At 44.5% G+C, this 21,402-nt stretch overlaps 1 protein-coding gene across 1 annotated transcript in view; it reads left to right on the top strand.

Moving 5' to 3' along the window:
- LOC147684265 (putative cation-transporting ATPase 13A4) overlaps nucleotides 1-21,402 on the top strand; it is a 164,376-nt gene that overhangs the window by 119,306 nt on the left and 23,668 nt on the right. The window contains exons 23-25 of the mRNA XM_086942618.1: nucleotides 675-747; nucleotides 7,355-7,529; nucleotides 14,243-14,430. Of these exons, the coding sequence (XP_086798744.1) occupies nucleotides 675-747; nucleotides 7,355-7,529; nucleotides 14,243-14,430 (436 nt within the window). The remainder of the gene's footprint in view (nucleotides 1-674; nucleotides 748-7,354; nucleotides 7,530-14,242; nucleotides 14,431-21,402) is intronic.

Below are 21,402 nucleotides of genomic sequence, written 5' to 3'. Positions count from 1 at the left end.
ACCTCCGCATCCCCTGGACCTACGCATCCCCTGGACCTCCGCATCCCCTGGATCTCTGCATCCCCTGGACCACCTCCACATCCCCTGGACCACCTCGAAATCCCCTGGACCTCGGCATCCCCTGGACCTCGGCATCCCCTGGACCTCGGCCTCCCCTGAACCTCGGCATCCCCTGAACCTCGGCATCCCCTGAACCTCGGCATCCCCTGGACCTCGGCATCCCCTGGACCTCGGCATCCCCTGGACCTCGGCATCCCCTGGACCTCGGCATCCCCTGGACCTCAGCATCCCCCGGACACCAGTATCCCCTGACCCTCAGCATCCCCCGTTCACCAGTATCCCCTGACCCTCAGCATCCCCTGACCCTCAGCATCCCCCGGACACCAGTATCCCCCGGACACCAGCATTCTTTAGACACATGTCATAACCAGGTCTCAAAGCATCTTCTTAATTTGTTTGTTATTGTGGACTGTGTTCTAAACCTCATTCAGGATGAAGGATATGAGGGCATTTCTATGAAATCATCAAGAAAGTATTAGTCATTTTAACTGGGGCTAACAAGGTATTGGGTACCGTTAGGGAATAGTCGTGAAATAAAATCATGTTTACAAAGATTTTAAAACATTTATTATAAAGAGCTGACAGCATTTGACCTGGTTTTCACTTCATTTCAGAATCACAACATCTATGGGAGCAACCAGTTTCTTGTGCATGACTTTACAATCGTGTTCATCGTCTTCCTGACAAGTAAGTGGAGAAAACCTGGCATTTCACTGTGAAAACCACCCAAGATCATACAGTGCGTCTGAGGTGAGCTGAGACTGCAGTTGAAGCAGCCTCATTGGTGCTCCACTCCCTGGGGAGATGTGCCAGTGACACCTGGTGATCATTAGTTCTCATCTGGTAACTTTGACAAATCTCCCTCGGATCTCAACACAGGTTGAGGGCTCTCTTGCCTTAGAGGTGTTGTTGTAAATGTATAGGCATTTATATAGCGCACTACTTACCCGTAGGGTCCCAAGGCGCTTCGACCGCTGCGAAACCCTTCCTGGCTTCCCTGAGAGATGGTCCCTTAATGGGTATCTCCAGGGTGAGACCAGGCATCCCCGGCGGTCTGGTGGGGCCGTTAGTGAAGATGAGGCAAGCTAATGCCCAGAGTTGCCGAGTGTGATCGCTGATCAGAGTGGGCACCGAGGCGAGAGAATTATCGAGTCCGCTGACCCTGGTACAGAAACCTGCCGCGCCGGGAATCGAACCCTGGTCCCGGGCCGTCCTCTGCTCTCGGGTCTGCCGCCTCTAACCAGTGAGCCACACTACTTCACTGGTTGTGTCTGCTCCTGTAGAAGGTGAGAGCCTGGGGTTCAGTCCAAACCTGCATTACCCCTTGTAAGCTCAGCAGACTGGCTGTGGAGGCTGTGAGACACACTTGCCAGCAGGAGGCGCTCCTGAGCGAGTAGAAAGGGGGGCTTGTTCAACATCTATACATGTTTATTGTGGGACACAGTTCATAAAAGCAAGTACAAATTGAATTACAAACATCTCTTGTTACTACCAATGTTATTGGAAAGATATGAATATAAAGAAATAAAACTAGTTAGTAAGCATTTTTTCTCAAGATCTTTGAGTCAATACTAGCGCTTTGCATTGTCTCTATGAATGTAGGCCCTGAGCGAGAATTCACTATCCTATGTAGACGTAGGCAGTGTCGCCATTAGTAGGCGAAGACCCACTCCTGGCAAGATTAATGGCTGAATCAGTTGGGCGGAGCTGGTTCCGCCCATTTCACGCATGGCACGCAGTCGCTTGACGTCACTCAGAGACAATTTCACATGCCTGCTTCATTTGTGTAACATTCATTAGGTTTCAACTCCGAGTGGCAATTCAAAGGCCAATATGACTTTTTCTAAAATGTGTGCTAAATGAAATATAATGGGTCCATTTCAACAAACTGCCCAGGTCATTTGAGGTCAGTAAATATTTTACAGTGACGTTGCATGATCTGTTTCCTAGTCGCTAATAAATCTCCTAAGCAGACGGGTGCCACTGGCAAAAGGAAGCCACACGTATCAAATATTGAGGTTTGTTTTGGTCACAAGGGTGGATTGCGCACTTCACCTCCATCACCAAGTCTGGCTCCACAGCAGCAATGGCCTATCAAACCTGACTTCTGCTACAGCAGCCCTTTTGCCTCAGAAGCAACAAAATCCAGGCACAAAAATCTCCACCCAAAACCTTACTTGAAATATTTTCTAGCTGTGCCTTCGGTGGAGCGCCAGCATCCGTGTTCTTGGATCCCTTCTGCTTCTCTTGAAGACTTAAAGCAGGATAGGTTTTGCAGCTTGGACCCTCTGAAGATCTCAGACGGGTGATAAAACACTGGCCCAGGGTACCTTCTCCAGGATGGTCTTCGCGGCTGTACTCGTGGACGGCTTATCATAACTTGCTCACAAGGGATCTCAGATCTGGGGAGCGTTAATCTCACAGTGGCCCAGGGTAGCTTTTCCAGGAAGCTCCCTCAGCTGTAAGTCTAGATCCGAATGTATTGGCTTCAGGCTGGTACCCGTGTATGGCATATCGTACCTTGGATCAGAAGGTATATCAGATCTAGGGAGCATTCATCTCACAGTGGCCCAGGGTACCTTCTCCAGAAAGGTCTTCACAACTGTAAGTCAAGTTCCGCTTCTACCGCTCCAGGCTGGTACCTGTATTCAGCCTATCATACCTTGGCTCACGCGATACCTCAGATCTAGGGAGCATTCATCTCATGCTGGTCCAGGGTACCTTTTCCAGGAAGGTCTTCACTGCTGTACCCGTGCATGGCTTATCGCACCTTGGCTCACAAGGCATCTCAGATCTAGGGAGTATTCTTCTCACACTGACCCAGGTTACCTTCTCCAGGAAGGTCTCACAGCTGTAAGTCAGGATCCGAATGTACCAGCTCCAGGCTGACACCCATGTCCGGCATATCATACCTTGGCTTACAAGGTATCTCAGATCTCAGGAGCATTCATCACACACTGGCCCAGGGTACCATGCCCAGGAAGGTCTCACGGCTGTAAGTCAAGATCTACTTGTACTGCTCCAGGCTGGTACCCGTGTACGGCCTATTGTACCTTGGCTCACAAGGGATCTCAGATCTCAGGAGCATTCACCTCACACTGGCCCAGGGTAACTTCTCCAGGAAGGTCTCACGGCTGTAATTCAAGATCCGCTTGTACCACTCCTGGCTGGAACCTGTGTACGGCCTATCGTACCCTGGCTCACTGTTGTCCACAAACGCACAGATCCTACTGATCTAGTGGGAAATACACAACATAAACTTTGGGTGAGGTGCGTAGCCTGATTCCATGCACCCCTGCAGTATATGTTGGCCTAGAGACCAGCTAGCTCACAGTATGTATTTGAGCTTGTAAAGCGCACTGCTACCCGTAGGTTTCCTGGCGCTGTATAATGCTGGGGAACCCGTCCTGGTTTTCCCTGTGAGATGGTGCCTATTGGGCACCCCCAAGGTGAAGCCAGGCATCCCCGGCGTTGATGGGGCCGTTTGTGGAGATTAAGCAAGCTATTGCCTAGAGTTGCTGAGTGGAACCCATGGTTAGAGTGGCACCGAAGGCGAGATTTATCGAGCCCGCTTACATTGGCCCAACACCCTGCCGCATCGGGAATTGAACCCTGGTCCCGGACCGACCTCTGCTTCTGGGTCTGCTGCCTCTAACCAGTGAGCCACACTACTCCACCATAATCCCCCTTAACCCAAACCGGGAGCGAATAGTTTCTGGCAACCACTGAACATGACAACCCTGACCTCTCAGGGATTGTGGTAACTGATCTAGAACCTTTTTGCTCAGCCACTTGTGCACTCTTTTTTTCAGAGATGTTTACAAAGTATACACAATGAGATGTTCTTCAGTATATTAAAGCAAAGTTATTCTTGTATAGAATACAAGTGCTGCGATAATTAGTAGACAAGCAGAGGAAAGTGATTACAAGCACCAGAATAGCAAACAGTAGGTATAGTTCCTCCATGGTGCAATGAACAGTGTATATATGGAGGCATATAAAACAAGGTAGTGATCAGGCGTACTCCTACTATGCAATCCCTACTCTATGCCCGACTAGAGCGTGAGTAGTTGTGTAGATATGTATATTTTTCTGGAGTCAAGAATCTCCCACGGAACGATCCAACCCCATTACCTGGTGGGACAGAATGTAGGACCCTGTCTTGGTCACGAACTGGACACCCTAACCGAGATGTTAGACAGGTGCTTGGTGAAGCAGCAGCATGCAGGGATATCTCGATGTCAGCAGAAGTGTCTCCTCTGGCTAACGACTGGAAATGCTAGTTTATTTACGGTAAAGCATCCTTGCGATGTATATGCAGGAATGTCTGACTAAATATCGAAATCAAAAATATCGAAGTACAAAAATATCGGGACAAAAATATCGAAGTCAAAAATATCGGAATCCTATCCCTAACAAGGTAAGTACAAAAATATCGAAAAAATAATATCGTAGTACAAAAATATCGTAATTAAAAATATCGTTTTTTTAAATGTATTAATAATAATGTAAAAATAATTATAAAATACATATAATGTTACAAATATTAAATAAAAATATTAATACATAATGAAAAAATTAAAACTAATACATATACATTTAAAATAAATTAAAATCTTAATATTTAAATGTAATTTTATATTTTTTTATTTCATTTAATTGATTTAATTTAAATTTATTTTATTTTTACCCTGTACGACTGTACCCCAAAAACACAAAACTGACCCTGAACCCTAAAAATACCCCTTTACCCAAAAACCCAAAACTGACCCTGAACCCAAAAAATATCCCTGTACCCCAAAAACCCAAAACTGACCCTAAACCCTAAAAATACCCCTTTACCCAAAAACTGAAAACTGACCCTGAACCCTAAAAATACCCCTTTACCCATGAACTGAAAACTGACCCTGAACCCTAAAAATACCCCTTTACCCATGAACTGAAAACTGACCCTGAACCCTAAAAATACCCCTGTACCCATGAACTGAAAACTGACCCTGAACCCTAAAAATACCCCTTTACCCATGAACTGAAAACTGACCCTGAACCCTAAAAATACCCCTTTACCCATGAACTGAAAACTGACCCTGAACCCTAAAAATACCCCTTTACCCAAAAACTGAAAACTGACCCTGAACCCTAAAAATACCCCTGTACCCATGAACTGAAAACTGACCCTGAACCCTAAAAATACCCCTTTACCCAAAAACTGAAAACTGACCCTGAACCCTAAAAATACCCCTGTACCCATGAACTGAAAACTGACCCTGAACCTTAAAAATACCCCTGTACCCAAAATTAATTAATATTATTTAATTACCAATTAATTATTAATTAACAATAGCAATAAAGTAAATATATTAGCACATTTGCTGTAATTAATTTAATTTAATAATTAATATTATTTTGCACAATTAATTAATTAAGAATAACAATAAATTATATATATAAAAAATCACTATAATTAATGTAATTAAATAATTAATAATAATTAAATACAAACTAATTAATAATTATAAATATGTTAAAAATTATAATAATTAATTAACTAATTAATAGAAATTAATTACCAATTAATTAATAATTAAAATATGTACAAACATATATCAATTAATTAATTATTATTAAATTACTTCCCACCCTATTCCCCTATAAACCCATAACCCGCTACAGAACATATTTATCAATTAATAAATAAATTAAAACTAATAAAAAATTAATTCTCAATCAATTAATTAATAATTCCTACTAATTAATAATTAATTTAACATAATTAAATTACTTCCCACCCTATTCCCCTATAAACCCACAACCCGCTACAGTAGTAAAAGACAATATTTAATAAAATAACATTAAAAATAAATAATAAAACATAATAAATACAATATAATATACACTAAATTTATTTAAAAATTTATATTAGTAACATCAAAGTTATTAATTTCGATATTATTAACATCGATATTTACAACTTCGATATTACTGATGATATACCAATATCGATATTTAGACTATCGATATTACTTACCTTCGATATTTTTGTATTTCGATATTTAAACTTCGATATTTTTGCATATCGATATTTAAAAATCGATATTTTGTCTGTGTACCATATGCAGATTAGCACTCTTATGGGTTTGCAGATCGTCCTGTGGCCCCGTGGATGAAAATAGGATGACATTTGTACAGCGTGCAAGGCCTTCTAGTGAGTGTTCGAGGCATCATGATGATGATGCTCAAAGCGAAATGTGTAAGCAAAGCAGTTTCAGAGAAACTAATCCAACATTGTCACACATGGAATGCAAATATGTGCAAAAGGTTATAGTAAAATGTTACTGTGCCGAAAGTAGACAATGGAAGAAAATGTGCAACACTGCTTCATGGGCCTAACTCAGACACATAACACAGAGATCTTCACGACTGTTAAGTCAAGATCCGCTTGCACCGGTTCCAGGCTGTGCGGCCTATCGTACCTTGGCTCACAAGGGATCCCAGATCTAGGGCGCATTCATCGCAGGGTGCACCATAATCTGAAGACACCACACAGAACTTTCAGAAGGCTCTGGGAATGTATTTGGGTACTTTTAAGAGCATTTCCTAGATTAAAAGCCCAGATTACGGTCTCATATAAAGCCTTTGCTTCTGATTTGGCATTATAAACGTTCTTGTCGCAGTTTAGCCCAATATTGCTGTGACTTACTCTAGGAGTACCCCTAGCTTACTCCTGAGTTGCAGGAGTAAGCCAAGAGTACTAAAAGGGTAAGTGACATCTACTCATTGCATCATCAAATGTTATGAACAATGCTGCAAAAAATACTGATATAGTAAACCCCTTCAAAGCAGCAAGTCCATGCCAGGTCAAGCCGCCACCTGATGTCTGTTGCTGAGGGGCACCTGCCAGAAACGTTACCAACCTTATTAGAGGCTGGGAATTCACTGGGCACATGATGGCGGGGCCTCAGCCTGTTACTCTTCCACAGGTATGCTGGCATCTCAGCGTGGGAAGACCATCCTTCTGAGGAGGTGCATCTTCCGATTCTGATTACCTCCACCTGAGTCCACTGTGACATGTTCATGGCTTCCACTTGTTACTTGTCTCCTTTAGTGATGCATCATGCAGAGGTGGGTGGTCAAAGGGAATGTGCTCTTTGTGCTGTTCATGCCAGTGGTTGTTTGTGCCCTATTTTGTCCATTCATTAAAAATGGCAGCTGCTCCTCTCATGCTGATTAAAAGGCATGTGTTGGTTTTGTATCATTTGTTTGTCAGTGAAACCTGTGCATTGCTCTTTTTCAGTGAGCTCGACTCCTGCGTGGCCAGTGTTGGCCCCGTACAGACCCCCGGCACAGCTCCTCTCTCCACCCTTGTTCATATCTGCTCTTTTCAACATTCTTTGGGCCATTGCGTTGCACACATACGGCTTCCTTATGGTGCAGAAACAGCCCTGGTACAGCCCGGATGACGTCTACAGGTGCAGTTTACTATTCTGCGTTTGATACTGGTTTGTATGTGTTGATTTTATGCAGCTGCTCTTTACCTGAAGTTGATTTGCTTTTTTCTAAATCTATTTCCCATTCCTAAGTAAGCGCAGTGGCATTGCCAATCTCTCCACTGAGATGGTGATGTGCCAGCAAAATCCATTTCATACGCTCCCTCACCCCTTCCTCTTATTTATATTTTCTCTGAAGTAAAAATCTGGGTAACCGGTGGACTTATGACCCTCACCATAACATAGGATCTTTCCTAGTGCAGGTATGTTTTCGCAATAATTAGATGAGCTTTGAATATTGTGTTTGTGAGTGCCCAGCAGAGAAGGAGAACAGCTGCACCCTTGTTCTCCAAGCGGGGACCGACATTCCGAACCTTAAACAAAGCAATGCCCACACAGCCCTTCATGTGTAAAATGTTGCTTAAAATGGTTCTCAAAGTCCTTCTTGTGGATCTTGTTGTTGTTTTCAATAAACATCTTCTAATTTCAGTTTCTACTCCCAGCTAACACGTTTCGTCATTGGGGTGTACCCAGGGACTTCTTCAGGGTAGGGAAATATGTATAAATACACAATAAATCCTAGTTAAAAATCTTTATGTGCATACCATACTTATGACTCACTCACTTCACCAAGATAAGCAACAATGCCTCAACCTGATTCAATGAGAAAGGCAAATACACATGAATGTACATGACATCACAGAAAGGAAGAAGGGGAGGCTCCTGATTGTTTGTTCAAAGGTGCTCATGGCAACATATATTTGAAATCGCAGTTTATACAGGACAATTGTATCAGCACTGTGGGCATAAATTGCAAAGGATCCCCAAAAGAACTTGGTACACGTTGTGCTCTTGACATAAAAAGTGACAGCGCAAGTGACCAGTGAAACAGACAGCGAAAGGTGACAAAATGATGAAGAATATATACAAGGATCAATGGTTCAACACAGTTGATTATTTACAGTGATTAAGTAAGTTATAATACTTTTTATGAACCAAAGTTGAAAATGCACCATGAGTGGCGCTGATAAATCGGTCGACGGCGTTTAGATCCTAATGATTTAGGACCGGCTTCAGGACCAGGTTGCCACTTTTAAGGTGCTGTACAGGGAAGGAAAGGAAGAGTTTACGGAGGGGACATGGAAAATGGGGGGCGTACGAGCTGGAGTGAGCCTGAGGTAGGGGCAGCCTACCTGTAGGTCGAGAGGTGCAGGTTGTGGGTGGTCGACAGGTAAGCCGTGTGATAAGTCAAGGTGCAGGCGCGAGTGATAGAGATTACTGGTGCTGCACAGCGTGAGGAAATGTCCGCATTAATACAGAAGGACTTGCCTATGGATGGGAGAGATGGGGTTAGCTAACAGAAGTAATGGATGGTGCAAGCGAATGTGCCAGTGAGTAAGCAAACTCACCAAGGGGAACTGGGTTCCGGCGTGAGTCAGGGAACCATGGATGAGCTGCAGCGTGAGGAGGCGTCTGTGTGGAGACAGATAAGTCGGGATGGTTCTAGTGGTGAAAAGAATGAGATTATTTCACTTCAGTGAGAAGTGGTGCAATCATTAGCACTGGTACCAGAGGTAAACTCACCAATTGGCCACCAGAAGAGAACTGGATTTGGCAAGTAACAGGGTTGGAGCCCCGATCTACTGTGCGAGTCCGGAAATGGATGCCAGAGTGTGGAAAAGAGGGGAGCGGGGTGTAATTAGGTTACTGCGGAGATCAAAGCAACTAAACAAAACCATTGAAACATGTTGGGTCCGGTGGGGCCAAAAACTGTGGTACGGGCTTACCGTTATTTGGAGAAGTTCAAGGGAGGAATGAATCCGTTGGCAAGAGAGGCGCTTCGGGCCGCCACTTTGGTGTGCAGTATCCACCAATGTCTCGAGTGACTCAAGGATTCGTGTGGGCATGATAACCGCTGCGCTTCCGGAAACGGAGCGTCAATGCTGATGCAACTGTCCTGTATAAACTGCGATTTCAAATATATGATGCCATGAGCAGCTTTGAACAAAGAACACCATATGCGCCTGAAATACCGTTGGGGATGCTGACGGCCCTCCCCCATGGAGGGGATTGGTCACGTTTGGCAGCCTGGGAGGATGCCGGCTTACAGCTGGTTGGAGATCTGTACGAGGACGGAGTGCTCTTGTCCTTCCAGGATCTTATCGACCGCTTCGAGATCCCCCGTGGTGATTTTCTGCTGCACTCGGCCATTGTCCGAGCAATCCAGGCACACTGGAAGAGCGGGCAGGAGGAACCCCCCTTATCTCAGGTGTGCCAGTACGTGATGATGTCTGCGGGCACGGTGAAGGCGGTCACTTGCCTTTACGGCAGGTTGATTAACGAAGGGTTGGCTCCCCTCACCACTCTGAGAAACCGCTGGGAGGAGGACATTGGCAGGGAGATCCCGGAGACGACCTGGGCCCAGTTGGTGAGACGGGCCTGGAAGGGCACACGTAACGCCCGTTTCCAGCTGGTCCACTATTACGTGCTCCATAGAGCGTACCTGACCCCAGTGAAAATTAGGCGGTATTTTGCCACGAATTCGGCGGAATGCCCTAGGTGCCCGGCTCAGGAAGCGGACCTCCTACATATGTTATGGGCCTGTCCGGGATTGTCATCTTACTGGCAGGAAGTAGAGAAGACCCTGGAGGAGGTGACGGGGAGATCCTTATCATTTGATGCGGCGGTGGGGCTCCTACACTGGTTCCCCCATACCCCCAGGAATAAAATTTCTAGTAAATTTATCGACCTAGGGCTCCTCCTTGCTAAACGAGAGGTGACCAGGAACTGGAAGGCACGAGTTGGTCCGACAGGCAGCAGATGGCACAGTGAGCTTTTGAAGTGGGCGGCGGGGGAGAGCGCGCTGAGATATCAACTGGCTTGGAGGCAGCGTAATGAGAAGGCGCAGGAGGCCGCGTTGGAGTGGGAAATGTTGGTGCAGGCCCTCAGGGATTATTGTGCCCCCAGCGACTCTGAAGGCCCCGAGTCCCGGTAAACATTTGCACTGTTAGTCCTATTGCTTTCCCCGTAGGTCCCATGGCAGATCCTGTGGCGGTGGCTCCCAGGCGCTAGTGGCGGGGTTGGGTGGGGTTTCTTTTGGTTAGTAGTATTTTGAGGGTGGGGGTTTTCTTTTGGGTTTATAGGCTTGTTTGGAAAAGCAGATGACGGACAGTGGATCATCCGGACCAGCTCAAGCATCCTGCTGAGCCCCCATTGCATATCGCCGCCCGACCCCAGGGTTGTGGGCCGGATGGCTGTGTACGAAACTTACCGTGGGGGGCCAGAGGGTTTTACTATGTTGATATTGCTTGTGATACAATGCTGGTCGATATTGTAACGATTTACTAATTCCTGCAATAAAAATATATTTAAAAAAAAAAAAAAAAATGAGCAGCTTTGAACAAACGATCAGGAGTCTCCCCTTTTTCCTTTCTATAATGTCGTGTGCATACATGTGTATTTGCCTTTCTCATTGAATCCGGTTGAGACATTGTTGCTTTTTTTCCGCTTACTTATCCAGATCTCAACCTGGTCTATGGGTTACACTCCTGTTGTCATTTACTACTCTCCTGTTGTCATTTATACTCTCCTACTCCTTTCACCAAAAAGCACAGGAATTCCTCAATGTATTAAAATAATTCACTGCCTATTAAAAGCATGTACCATATCTCTAAAGATTTACTTGTCATGCAAATGCTAAACAACTTAATTGGTGTTCCAAATCTTACTAAAGACAATCTTCAGAGAGTGTGACATATACCTCTTAGTTACACCAAAGTCTACATAATTGCTCATATACTCTCGAGCACCATCTGGCATTCAGCATGCATGTCTGTAACATATATTGGCTTTCTGCATGAGTAATAAAGCTAAATAGCTGATGATTTTGGCAGCAGACAAAATTCTCCAAGATCAAAACGTGAGAGAATAACCTAACAACAGTACTGTGGCTTGAATTGGGCATTGGTGAAGGTATGTGAGTCGAAAGGGTACCAAAGTGCACACACCACATAAGTGAGCAATGATGCATACGTTGTTACATATGTATGTATACGCTCTGCAACGTAAGCAGCCATATTTAATTGAACAACGTAGCATGGAGTACAGTCATATTAGATGGGTAAATTAAAATTTTAAAAACACTCAGACAAGTGTGTGTGTAAATATATTTATACAAAATCTCTGTGGAGTTCGAGATTTGTTGCAGTGTAACCCAGGGTTCTAGTCTCATGCCCACTTAGTTCAACAACACCTTGAGCCATGACCTCAAATACTTAAGGAGGTGGACGTGTCATTCTATCAATATCCTGATTACATTAAAGCATATCTCAAAACCTTAACCACTGCAGAAATGTCTTCTCTACGATTCTGTCTTAAACTGCAGAATTCAATGACTGACTGCTTACTCATTCTGAATTCAAACCAGACACATAGTTTCTCATCCTCTCCCCATCACGTGGTTACAAGCTGGATTCAAAGCTGATGGGTCCTCTGAAATAGGATGGCTACAGCCCAGTGCTCTTGACATCTGTAAAATCCATAGGATTCACTAAAGACCCAGCACTGAATTTTTGCACCTCACATGAACAGTGTGGGCAAATCCACCATCTTCTTCCACCGCTCCCTCCAAATGTGAGCCATCTTATTCCCAAGGAACATTTAAAATTTCAGTGCATACTTGAGTGATCTCCAGACCTCATTTCAGCAAACCCTTTCTGGCCAGAACCCCTCAGTTACACTTGGTCGTGATTGAAGTTATCTTAATTGCCGAAGCCAGATAGGTTTCCATGAACTTAATTAAAAGATTACCCCTGAATGCAAGGATCAAATTCAAGCTTGACTGCCTTGCTTACAAAGTGACTAATCAGAACATTCCTCTCTACTCTCCTATCCTCCTGTCAATATTGAGTGGCCTAAAAAATCTGCACAGTAGGAATATTCTAAAGATTGAGACCTCTAAGTTTAAAACTTCCTTTCTCAGACCCTTTTTCTCTGGAGCGGCAGACTCATGCTAGTAGCCCCCACCTCCACATGTCACAACTCCATCCTCTCTATCCACTTTCAAGACACATCTAAAGACATATCTCTTCTGCCCCAGAACCCTTCCAACCTCTGTTGCTTCTGTCTTTGCTTATTATAATCCCATCATTTCCTTCCCTCTCCTCATTCATGTGATTTGCCCCTGCCCATCACAGTGAAATGCACACCCAATGTATTCTCTTCTTGTGCTCCATATTCTAGCTGGTTTGTAAGTGATCAACTGAATGTAAAATACCAATTGTCTCCGGGTGCTAGTGTGCTATACAGGAATGTTAAATGAATAAATATATAAAAAATGTTGTGGCGTGTCATTTTAAATAGATGTGGAGGAATGAGACAAAATAATTTTTTAGTTTCAAAGACCGTTTTATAGTCCCAATTTCAATTTGGCCCCATATAGAGGGAGGAATTGTTTATTGCCAGACTCCAATTTTTATTTCAGAAGATCAGTGAAATCTAGTAAGAACTTTATCATAACAATTGGCCAGGAGAGTTTTCCAAATGAATAACTGTTTTCCTAACTGTGCTCTTTAATAAGTTACTCCAGAAACACCCATAAGGCCTACTATTTTAGGAATTAATTTTATTTAAAAAGCTACTCTGTTAGGCCTGTCAGATTTTTCAGGTGGGTCATACAGTTTTAAATTCATCCTGTAATGTCTCTCCTCTAGATTGTCAGACTGATTGTTAAAAAGGCAACTCGTATCTAATGTGGCCTGCTTTTATTGTTGGGCATCACTAGTACATTCCTCCTCAGAAATTCAGTTGTCACTGTTAGAACATCTGTCATCAATTTGCTATACATTAATTAGCAGTTTCACCCCTAAATGTCTTATAGATGAAATTCCTTAGAGGAGACCATCTAAAGCTAGCCTAAGAGATGCCTCATTAATAGACAGTGGGTTCACTTGAAGTCCTTTCTTTGTAAATAAATCAAAACGAGACTCTCAAGGACCTGTAATTGAATAGGCCTTTCTGGGGAAAAACCTCAGCCTTCTAAGATTATCAGATGTCAGCAACAAGGATTAGCTCACTGAGTCATCCTGCTCTCCTCATAGCTACAATTTAGAATAGATCGTGTTCCTCTTTTCTTAGCAGATGTCTTCCCTCTGAAGCCTTAGACTTATCAGTTCCACATTCTCTTGTTATCTTCCTTCTATTCATTGGGGAAGAGATTGTGGCAGTTTTCACTCACAGACAAAGGATTTTGAGGTTTGTCCAGGCACTCCTCTAAATGAACCGTTTGTTCCGTTGGTGAGAAATATTTTACCAACATTTTGACATTAAGAACGGTTTACCAACATGCTTTGTAATTTCCTTTTTAAATTTCCACTGAAGGGTCAAAAATCTGAAGTGCAATATTACATAGGAAAGGATATGCAGTTCAACATGAAAATGCAATTTGCACAATGTTTTCTTCTTTTTTACAATTTGTTGCATTTTAATTTTAATGAACTATTTTAATTGTGATATGTTTGTGTGCACATCTTTGGATTTACATGCCTGGAATGGCCAAGTGTAAATGGGAGACTCTGGATGATCTTGTTGAGAATGCACTGATAGTGATGCTAACATGTGGCTTAAATTGAATGCTTTGGAATGACATCACGGATTACCATGGAGCTTCCTCTGATTAAATGACGTTCTTATTTCAGTGCCTGTCACCCAGGAAACACAACCGCCAATATCCTGCAGACCGCATGGGACCGTGAGCCCATCGGGAAGATCAACTTCGCCAGCTATGATTGTACAACGTTATATTTTATAGGATCTAACCACCTGGTGATCAATGCGATTGTGTTCACCAAAGGAAAGCCCTTCCGCCTGCCCCTTTATCGGAATTGTAAGTATTTCTATGACGTAATTTCCTGGAGTACGTAACTCTTGGATGGGTGATGGCACTATCATGGCTGTAGAGGATATTCGTGTATCTGTTTTCATGTCAGCTATGAGGCTTTTAAGGTCTTGTGCTTTACGCAGAAGAGGTCAGTGACTTTGCATTGATGGGTCATCATCATACATGGATTCTTAATTGGTGTGTCTTTGGTTACCTCCTACTAAAAAATACAAGAACTTCCTCAGGCCCTGGTTTATACCCAATTGTTGATGAAAAGTCCACAAGCAGTTGGCACTGTATGAAACTAAAACTTGCCCATGGACTTTACAGGCCAGTATGTTGTGATACAACAAAGCATTTCGGCACAAAGCCGGGTTGGCGCTTGGTGGTATTGTGGCTCCTTCAGTAGGTTGTAGCCACTCAAGTTGAAACCTTATATGTACTATCCAAGAGGCGCTGAAGCCCCTTGGAAACTACAACCACTCCAGCAAGGGAGGGGTACACTTTGTACTTGTAGGACCCCATGCATGAGTGTGTGACTGCTGAATACTGTGAGACAGCAACAGGTATAACTGCAGGATGATAGATATGGACTGTTTTGTGGGATCTCTGCTCTGTCAATCCATTATGGGTGGTTACACCCCCAGTATTCCCCCCTCTGAAAGGAATACAGATGGAGCAAGCTTCCTCCCAGAAGATGCTCAGCCCCTTTGTAGACCCTGGGGCTGCATCTCCTGGCACTAGCTTCAGCAGATCCTGTTGGATGTCCTGGCACTAGTTCAGGTTGGGCCATAGCTTGCAGACTTTGCAGACCACCCTTGTGTCTCATACATGCAGTGCAAAGTACGAAGAGTTGTTGCTGGACCCCGATGTGTAGTTTCTCTTCGTAGACAGCAAGTAGGTGATGTAGAATGAGTTACCTCTGGAGCAGGAGTGGCCACAGCATCCGTTGTGAGCCTTGTTCACCATATCAAGGAAAGGAACCTGCAAACAGACTTCACTCCAAAGTCATTTGCAGAAACCTCACATTTTTTCAATTAGAATTTTGGAGATCGTCTGGCATTAAGCTGGACTCAGAAGAGACGGGGGGACAACACCTGTCTACCTTTTGAGGTGTCACCTGCAGTAGACATAGGACACTTCTAGTGAGATACTGCTAAAGAAAAGGGAGTTGCCCCTTCCAGTGGTGGAGTAAAAAGAGAATTGTATAATATCTATGATGGTGCTCTGTGTGTGTAGCTGTGCGTGTGTTAATGTGCACACACCTCGATAGCTTCAGAGAGGGATGTGCAGTGCGTGTTTATTTTCCTCAGTGTGTATTTGTTGCCAGAGGGCTGTGGTTGTGTATAGACAAGTTTCCAAGTGCTGCCATAGGGTATTGTAAATTAACGTACAGATTATGACACCCAAACAGTATCCCATGTGTGAGTAATCTACTAGTGTGAGACTCACATGGAAGGTTTCCTTGAACAGGGTGGAAGTGCTACAGAGGCCCTTGAAGGACAAGGCTTTCCATCCAGTAGGTGCATGTGCACACCAGAGCAGACCATGACCCTGCCCCTTTAAGGGTGATTTGCAGACTGAACTATGGATAGGGGGATGCTGCTGAGGGAGGTACAGTGCCTGAGTGCTTAAACCACATCTACGCACTGCCCTACAACACCGGAAGTGGCATCAGGCTCTAGTGTGCGATGAAAGCCTCAGAGCCCTTTGGCTCACAAGAAGATCTGAGAGAAGCGGGGGTGACCCTGGGCATGCGCTGGGGCACAGGCGTTAGCAGCCGTCCCAGGCCCTCCAATGGAGGTTCATAGGAGATACGGCTCTCTGCACTGTGGGCTTTGGAGTAGTTACTGAGAGTCCAGTGCAGGGCTGCAGGGAGCTTCACCGGCCCCATAAAGGGCTCCTGCTCCTTCTTGGGTAAGGTTCTGGTCAGTGGGCAGACGTGTTTCATTGCACGGATCTCATTGTGGCAACATTCGTCCCGTTGCTCCTCTTCCGCCAGGGCGGACCACATTGCCTCCGGGCACTCAGTGGGTCTCTGTGCCCAGAGGCAGTGGAAGGCTCAGTTGCTGAGCTTGTAGGCTGTGGGCGAGAACTTGCTGCCTTTCAGTGTCTCTGCTTCCTACAGGTTGTATGTGCTTGATGTCAGAGGACAGAGGCGTGGACTCCCACACCACCATCCGCGTGCACAGAAAAAGAGACAGTAGCAACTGAGCACAAGAGTGTGTCAGAGACTGTCAAGGGAGGGGCCAGCCCAACAACTAAGCACAGTGGGAGGCAAATGAGCACCACAGCATTACTGCAAATTGCTTTAGTGCACATTTTATTTTACATTTTATTTTAATTTCGATTTTGTAGAGCGCTTGAAACTCTTTGTGCCATCTCAGAACACAGTGGATGGGAAAAACAAAAACAAGGAAAGCAGAAGAAAACTATTGTGAAATCAGAAATAAACTGTAGTGAGACAGAGGATCGAGGGTGTCTAGAGGGCATTTGCATCAGTCAAGGACAAAGATTTACAATGGTGTGCAAGCCTTTGCACCACTGCTCCAGTTAGAGGGGTACAACTGTAGACAGGGGTAGACTGCCGTGGACAGGGAGGGGGTCTTATGCCAGGCTGTAATCAGGGAAGGCTCGGTGAAGCCTGAAGAAAGACTTATTGTGATCATTCTAACTCCTTGTGCACTGTTTGCCAGCCCCAGATGCTGGCTGTCAACCTACTAGCGATGGCTATGGGATAGTTCTAACTTGCAATCCATGCACACACTGAGAGCATGGGAGCAGGAGTGATGTGCCCCTCTCCGAAGCTTTGCAAAAGCTGTGACTAAGGGAGGTATTTAGAGATTTAAGGATGCAGTACCTCTGTCAAGAAGAGCAGATGTCCCACCCGCTGCATGCAGAGTGTATTTCTATCTATACTCCGTAAATAGGAGGATGGAACATCAGCCAATGTTTGGCGAATGTCCTTCACCCTCCAATCTCTGGATGACCCCTTCGATTATATTCATAATGCCAAGATTTAGTGCCCTAGAGACCCAGGGCTCCACAAAGAATTCCTCAGACAAAGGACAAGAGATGGATTAGTGCAGCACTCCACAAAAGGATGAGACCAGTCCCTCCATCAAGCCCTTGACAATGAGTGAAAAGATTGAAGACAACTCCACCTTCCATACACGTATGTCAAACAGGCTGAGAACATTGACAGAGAACCACAAGCATCCAGATCGCCTGGTAGTAATGGGGGTTGGATGAGGAGGAGAGGATGCATGGAGAAGTGTTCCCAATAATGTTCGCCGCACACCACTTATCGCATTCCATATCAAACAATGATCTTTACAAAACATAAGTCAATCCATTGGGCTCTTGATGATTTCTTCTTTCTTTTTAACGTACTTCAACTCCAATCCCTTCTGTCGTGCCAACATAAGGCATGACATAAGGGATTGGAGTTGAAATAAATTAAAAATAAAGAAGAAATAATCAAGAGCCCAATGGATTGACTTATGTTTTGTAAAGATCATTGTTTGATATGGAATGTGATAAGTGGTGTGCTGCGAACATTATTGGGAACACTGCTCAATCCGAGGATTGTTGAGAGAGAAGTAGGGTGTTCTCTTCTCCCATATGGTTTGCAAGCCCCCAAGGGAACTATGTTTAAATTTACAAACGAATGTATTCCTAAGTGAGCGCTATAAATCTCCCAAACACCCAACGTTAGAGTGCATGGAGAAGTGGTGGTAAAACAAGAACTGAGAATTTTGTAGCATTTAGATAAGAGAGGCAGAAGAACATCAAGGTGGTCAGTAACAGCTCAACCTCTGTCAGGTCAAGGCTCAGTGTTAATGAACTGAGTCAAAACACTCTGGGCCAGATTTATTCCTGTCCTTTCACTGGCGCTGAATGTACTGCCGAGCGCCAACGCAGGCACCTTTGAATTTGTGCTGTGTTGCATTACTCTAGATTTATCAAGCAATCCAATGTGGACTTGCGTGGCCTGATAAATCTAACATTAAGACCTGCATCGCTCTTGCGCCCCATTGTGTGATGCAAAGGTGATTCAAGTCTTTCATCACACCTTATGGCAATATGTCCACAATTCCTACAGAACAGCTTTGAAGGATATCATCCTGGGAGCACCTTATGATAAGAAAAGCAAATTGTATTTAAATTTACAGTCAAGTGAGCAGAGTGGGGGGCTGCATGTTTTCCATCTGTGCAGCAAAAGGCTGGAACCGTCTTCCAGTATCCCTCCAAATACAAGAACACCCCATGCATCTTAAGGCACAGATGAAAACTCATCTGTTTCACTATCCCTACAATTACTTTGTGTGGGCTCACCACACCACACCACACCACCTCACCACACCACCTCACCAAACCACACCAATTCACCTCACCACACCACCTCACCTCACCTCACCTCACCACACCACACATCACCCCACACCACCTCACCTCACCATACCACCTCACCACACCACACCACCTCATCTCACCACACCACACCACCTCACCACACCACACCTCACCACACCACACCTCACCATACCACCTCACCACACCACACTATACCACCTCACCACACCACACCACACCACCTCACCACACCACCTCATCTCACCAAACCACACCACACCACCTCACCTCACCACACCACACCTCACCACACCATATTACCACACCACACCACCTCACCTCACCCCACCTCACCTCACCACACATCACCCCACACCACACCACCTCACCTCACCATACCACCTCACCACACCACACCACCTCATCTCACCACACCACCTCACTTCACCTCACCACACCACACCTCACCATACCACCTCACCACACCACCTCATCTCACCAAGCCACACCACACCACCTCACCTCACCACACCACATTACCACACCTCACCACCTTACCTTACCACACCACCTCATCTCACCAAACCACACCACAACACCTCACCTCACCACACCACCTCACCTCACCACACCTTACCACCTCACCACACCACTTCACACCACACCACCACACCACACTTCACCACACAACAGCACCTCACCACACCACCTCACCTAATTCCACCACACCTCACCAAACCACAGCTCACCCCACCCCACCCCACCTCACCACACCACACCACCTTACCTCACCACACCTCACCACACCACACCTCACCTTACCACACCACACCACATCACACCTCACCTCACCATACCACACCACAGCACACATGGATGTTCTGCATGCACTGCAGGTCTGATAGCCAGGCATGTACAAGGGTATTTTGCTAGAAAAGTCAGCTTTGGACAGGACCTGCCTGGCCACTAAGGCTTAGTGGGTCTTAGGGACAAAAGGAAGGGTCCTCGTCGGCAGAACATAGAAATGGCGGCTCACCGCTTCATTGATTTGGCAGTATTAGTGATCGATGCCTCATGGACAAGCACAACCCCTAGGGAATGAGCTTTGGGACCAGGGGTTGGAAATACCCAGGGTATGCTGGACTATGGGACAACTGAATTGTTGCATTTTTTGGGGGGTAAAATCTTTTTATTGGCATTTTGTTATTGTACAAGGTCCACACTTTATGATAACAACATCACAGGTCGTTAGTACATTTATTGCAAGCATTTCTGTTATCTGGTTTTATAGCATTGATTGAGAACATGAATTATTACACAACATTCAACTTTGTATCAAGGGGGGATATACTTGCAACTGAATGGTTGTATATCAGATTATGCCAATAAAGGAAACGTAAATTAAGAATGATGTCAATATATGGCACAATGTCACTGTATGCCTCAATATCCCCTCTCAAAAGTCAAAGTCAAAAGTTTTTATTTTTGTTACGGTACTCTTTCGAGGACCACAAAATAAAATATACATTATACTTTCCATTTAATACATTTTCAATGAAATTTTCAAAAACTTAAAAATTCTGTAACAGACGAATTCATTAGGAGGGCTTTTGCATAATAATAAAAAGTCCTTTGAGTTAGCGATCCTACAGGACCGATAGATGGGCTTAAGACATGTTAACCTTGCGTATACTATTTCTGCATTTGGACATATAAAAAGTAAGTGTTCCAAATTCTGGTTGCCCCCTTGACAAAGGGTACAAAGAACAGAACTGTCAGGCCTCCATGAGGAAGTTAGGGTTTGTACAGGAAGTGTTCCCAGGCGCAACATCATAATTGCACGCCTTGCACCGTGTTTCAGTGTATACTCTAAATAAGGCTGGCATTGTTTATATTCCTGGGAGGCTGCATAGTTCTTATACGACGATAGTCTATTGCAATGTAAGTGGTCAATCTCGTAGCTCAGTTTGGGGGTGAAGTTTTTTAGAAAAAGTTTGAGTTGAGCTGGTGACCACGTAGACAAAATTTCCACGCTGACTTTTGCAAGCTGTAGGGCCTCTCGCATATTTTTTAAAAAGGTAAGATGGGTAGAGCTGGTCTTGAATGTCTCTACTTTTAATAAACTTCGTAGAGTGCCTTCTTTTGAATGAAGAAGGTTATAGGCCCACCTTATAATACTGGCTATGGCTGTAGCATATGCACTCGTGATAGTACATTCCAGCCTCAATGCCTGTACTGGAGTAGATGTAGAGATCTTCAGTAGATTTTTTAATATTTTACCTTCTACTGAGTCCATATAGGTCCATTGTTTAAAAGGAATATATTCCGAGGCGTAAGACAGGACCGGTGTAGTTTTGGCTCGATAGACTTGTATTAGTGCAGAGAAATGCCTTTGTCCAGTGGCCGAATATAAGCGGGACAAAGCCCCAGCATGTAGGTCACTTTTCCTTTTCAGGTGATTGATTTGATTGATGTTACTCATGTTTTGTGAGAAAATTCTGCCCAGATATGTATACTCCTTTACTTGTTCTAGCTTCTCACCTCCCAACTTCCATTCGTACCTTACCCTTTTCTTCTGGTTTGAAAAGGCAACCACTTTTGTTTTGTTTGTATTTGGGGTTA

Source organism: Lissotriton vulgaris, chromosome 11 (assembly GCF_964263255.1).
Source record: "Lissotriton vulgaris chromosome 11, aLisVul1.2, whole genome shotgun sequence".
NCBI lineage: Eukaryota > Metazoa > Chordata > Amphibia > Caudata > Salamandridae > Lissotriton > Lissotriton vulgaris.
This window is presented reverse-complemented; position numbering and strand designations above follow the sequence as displayed.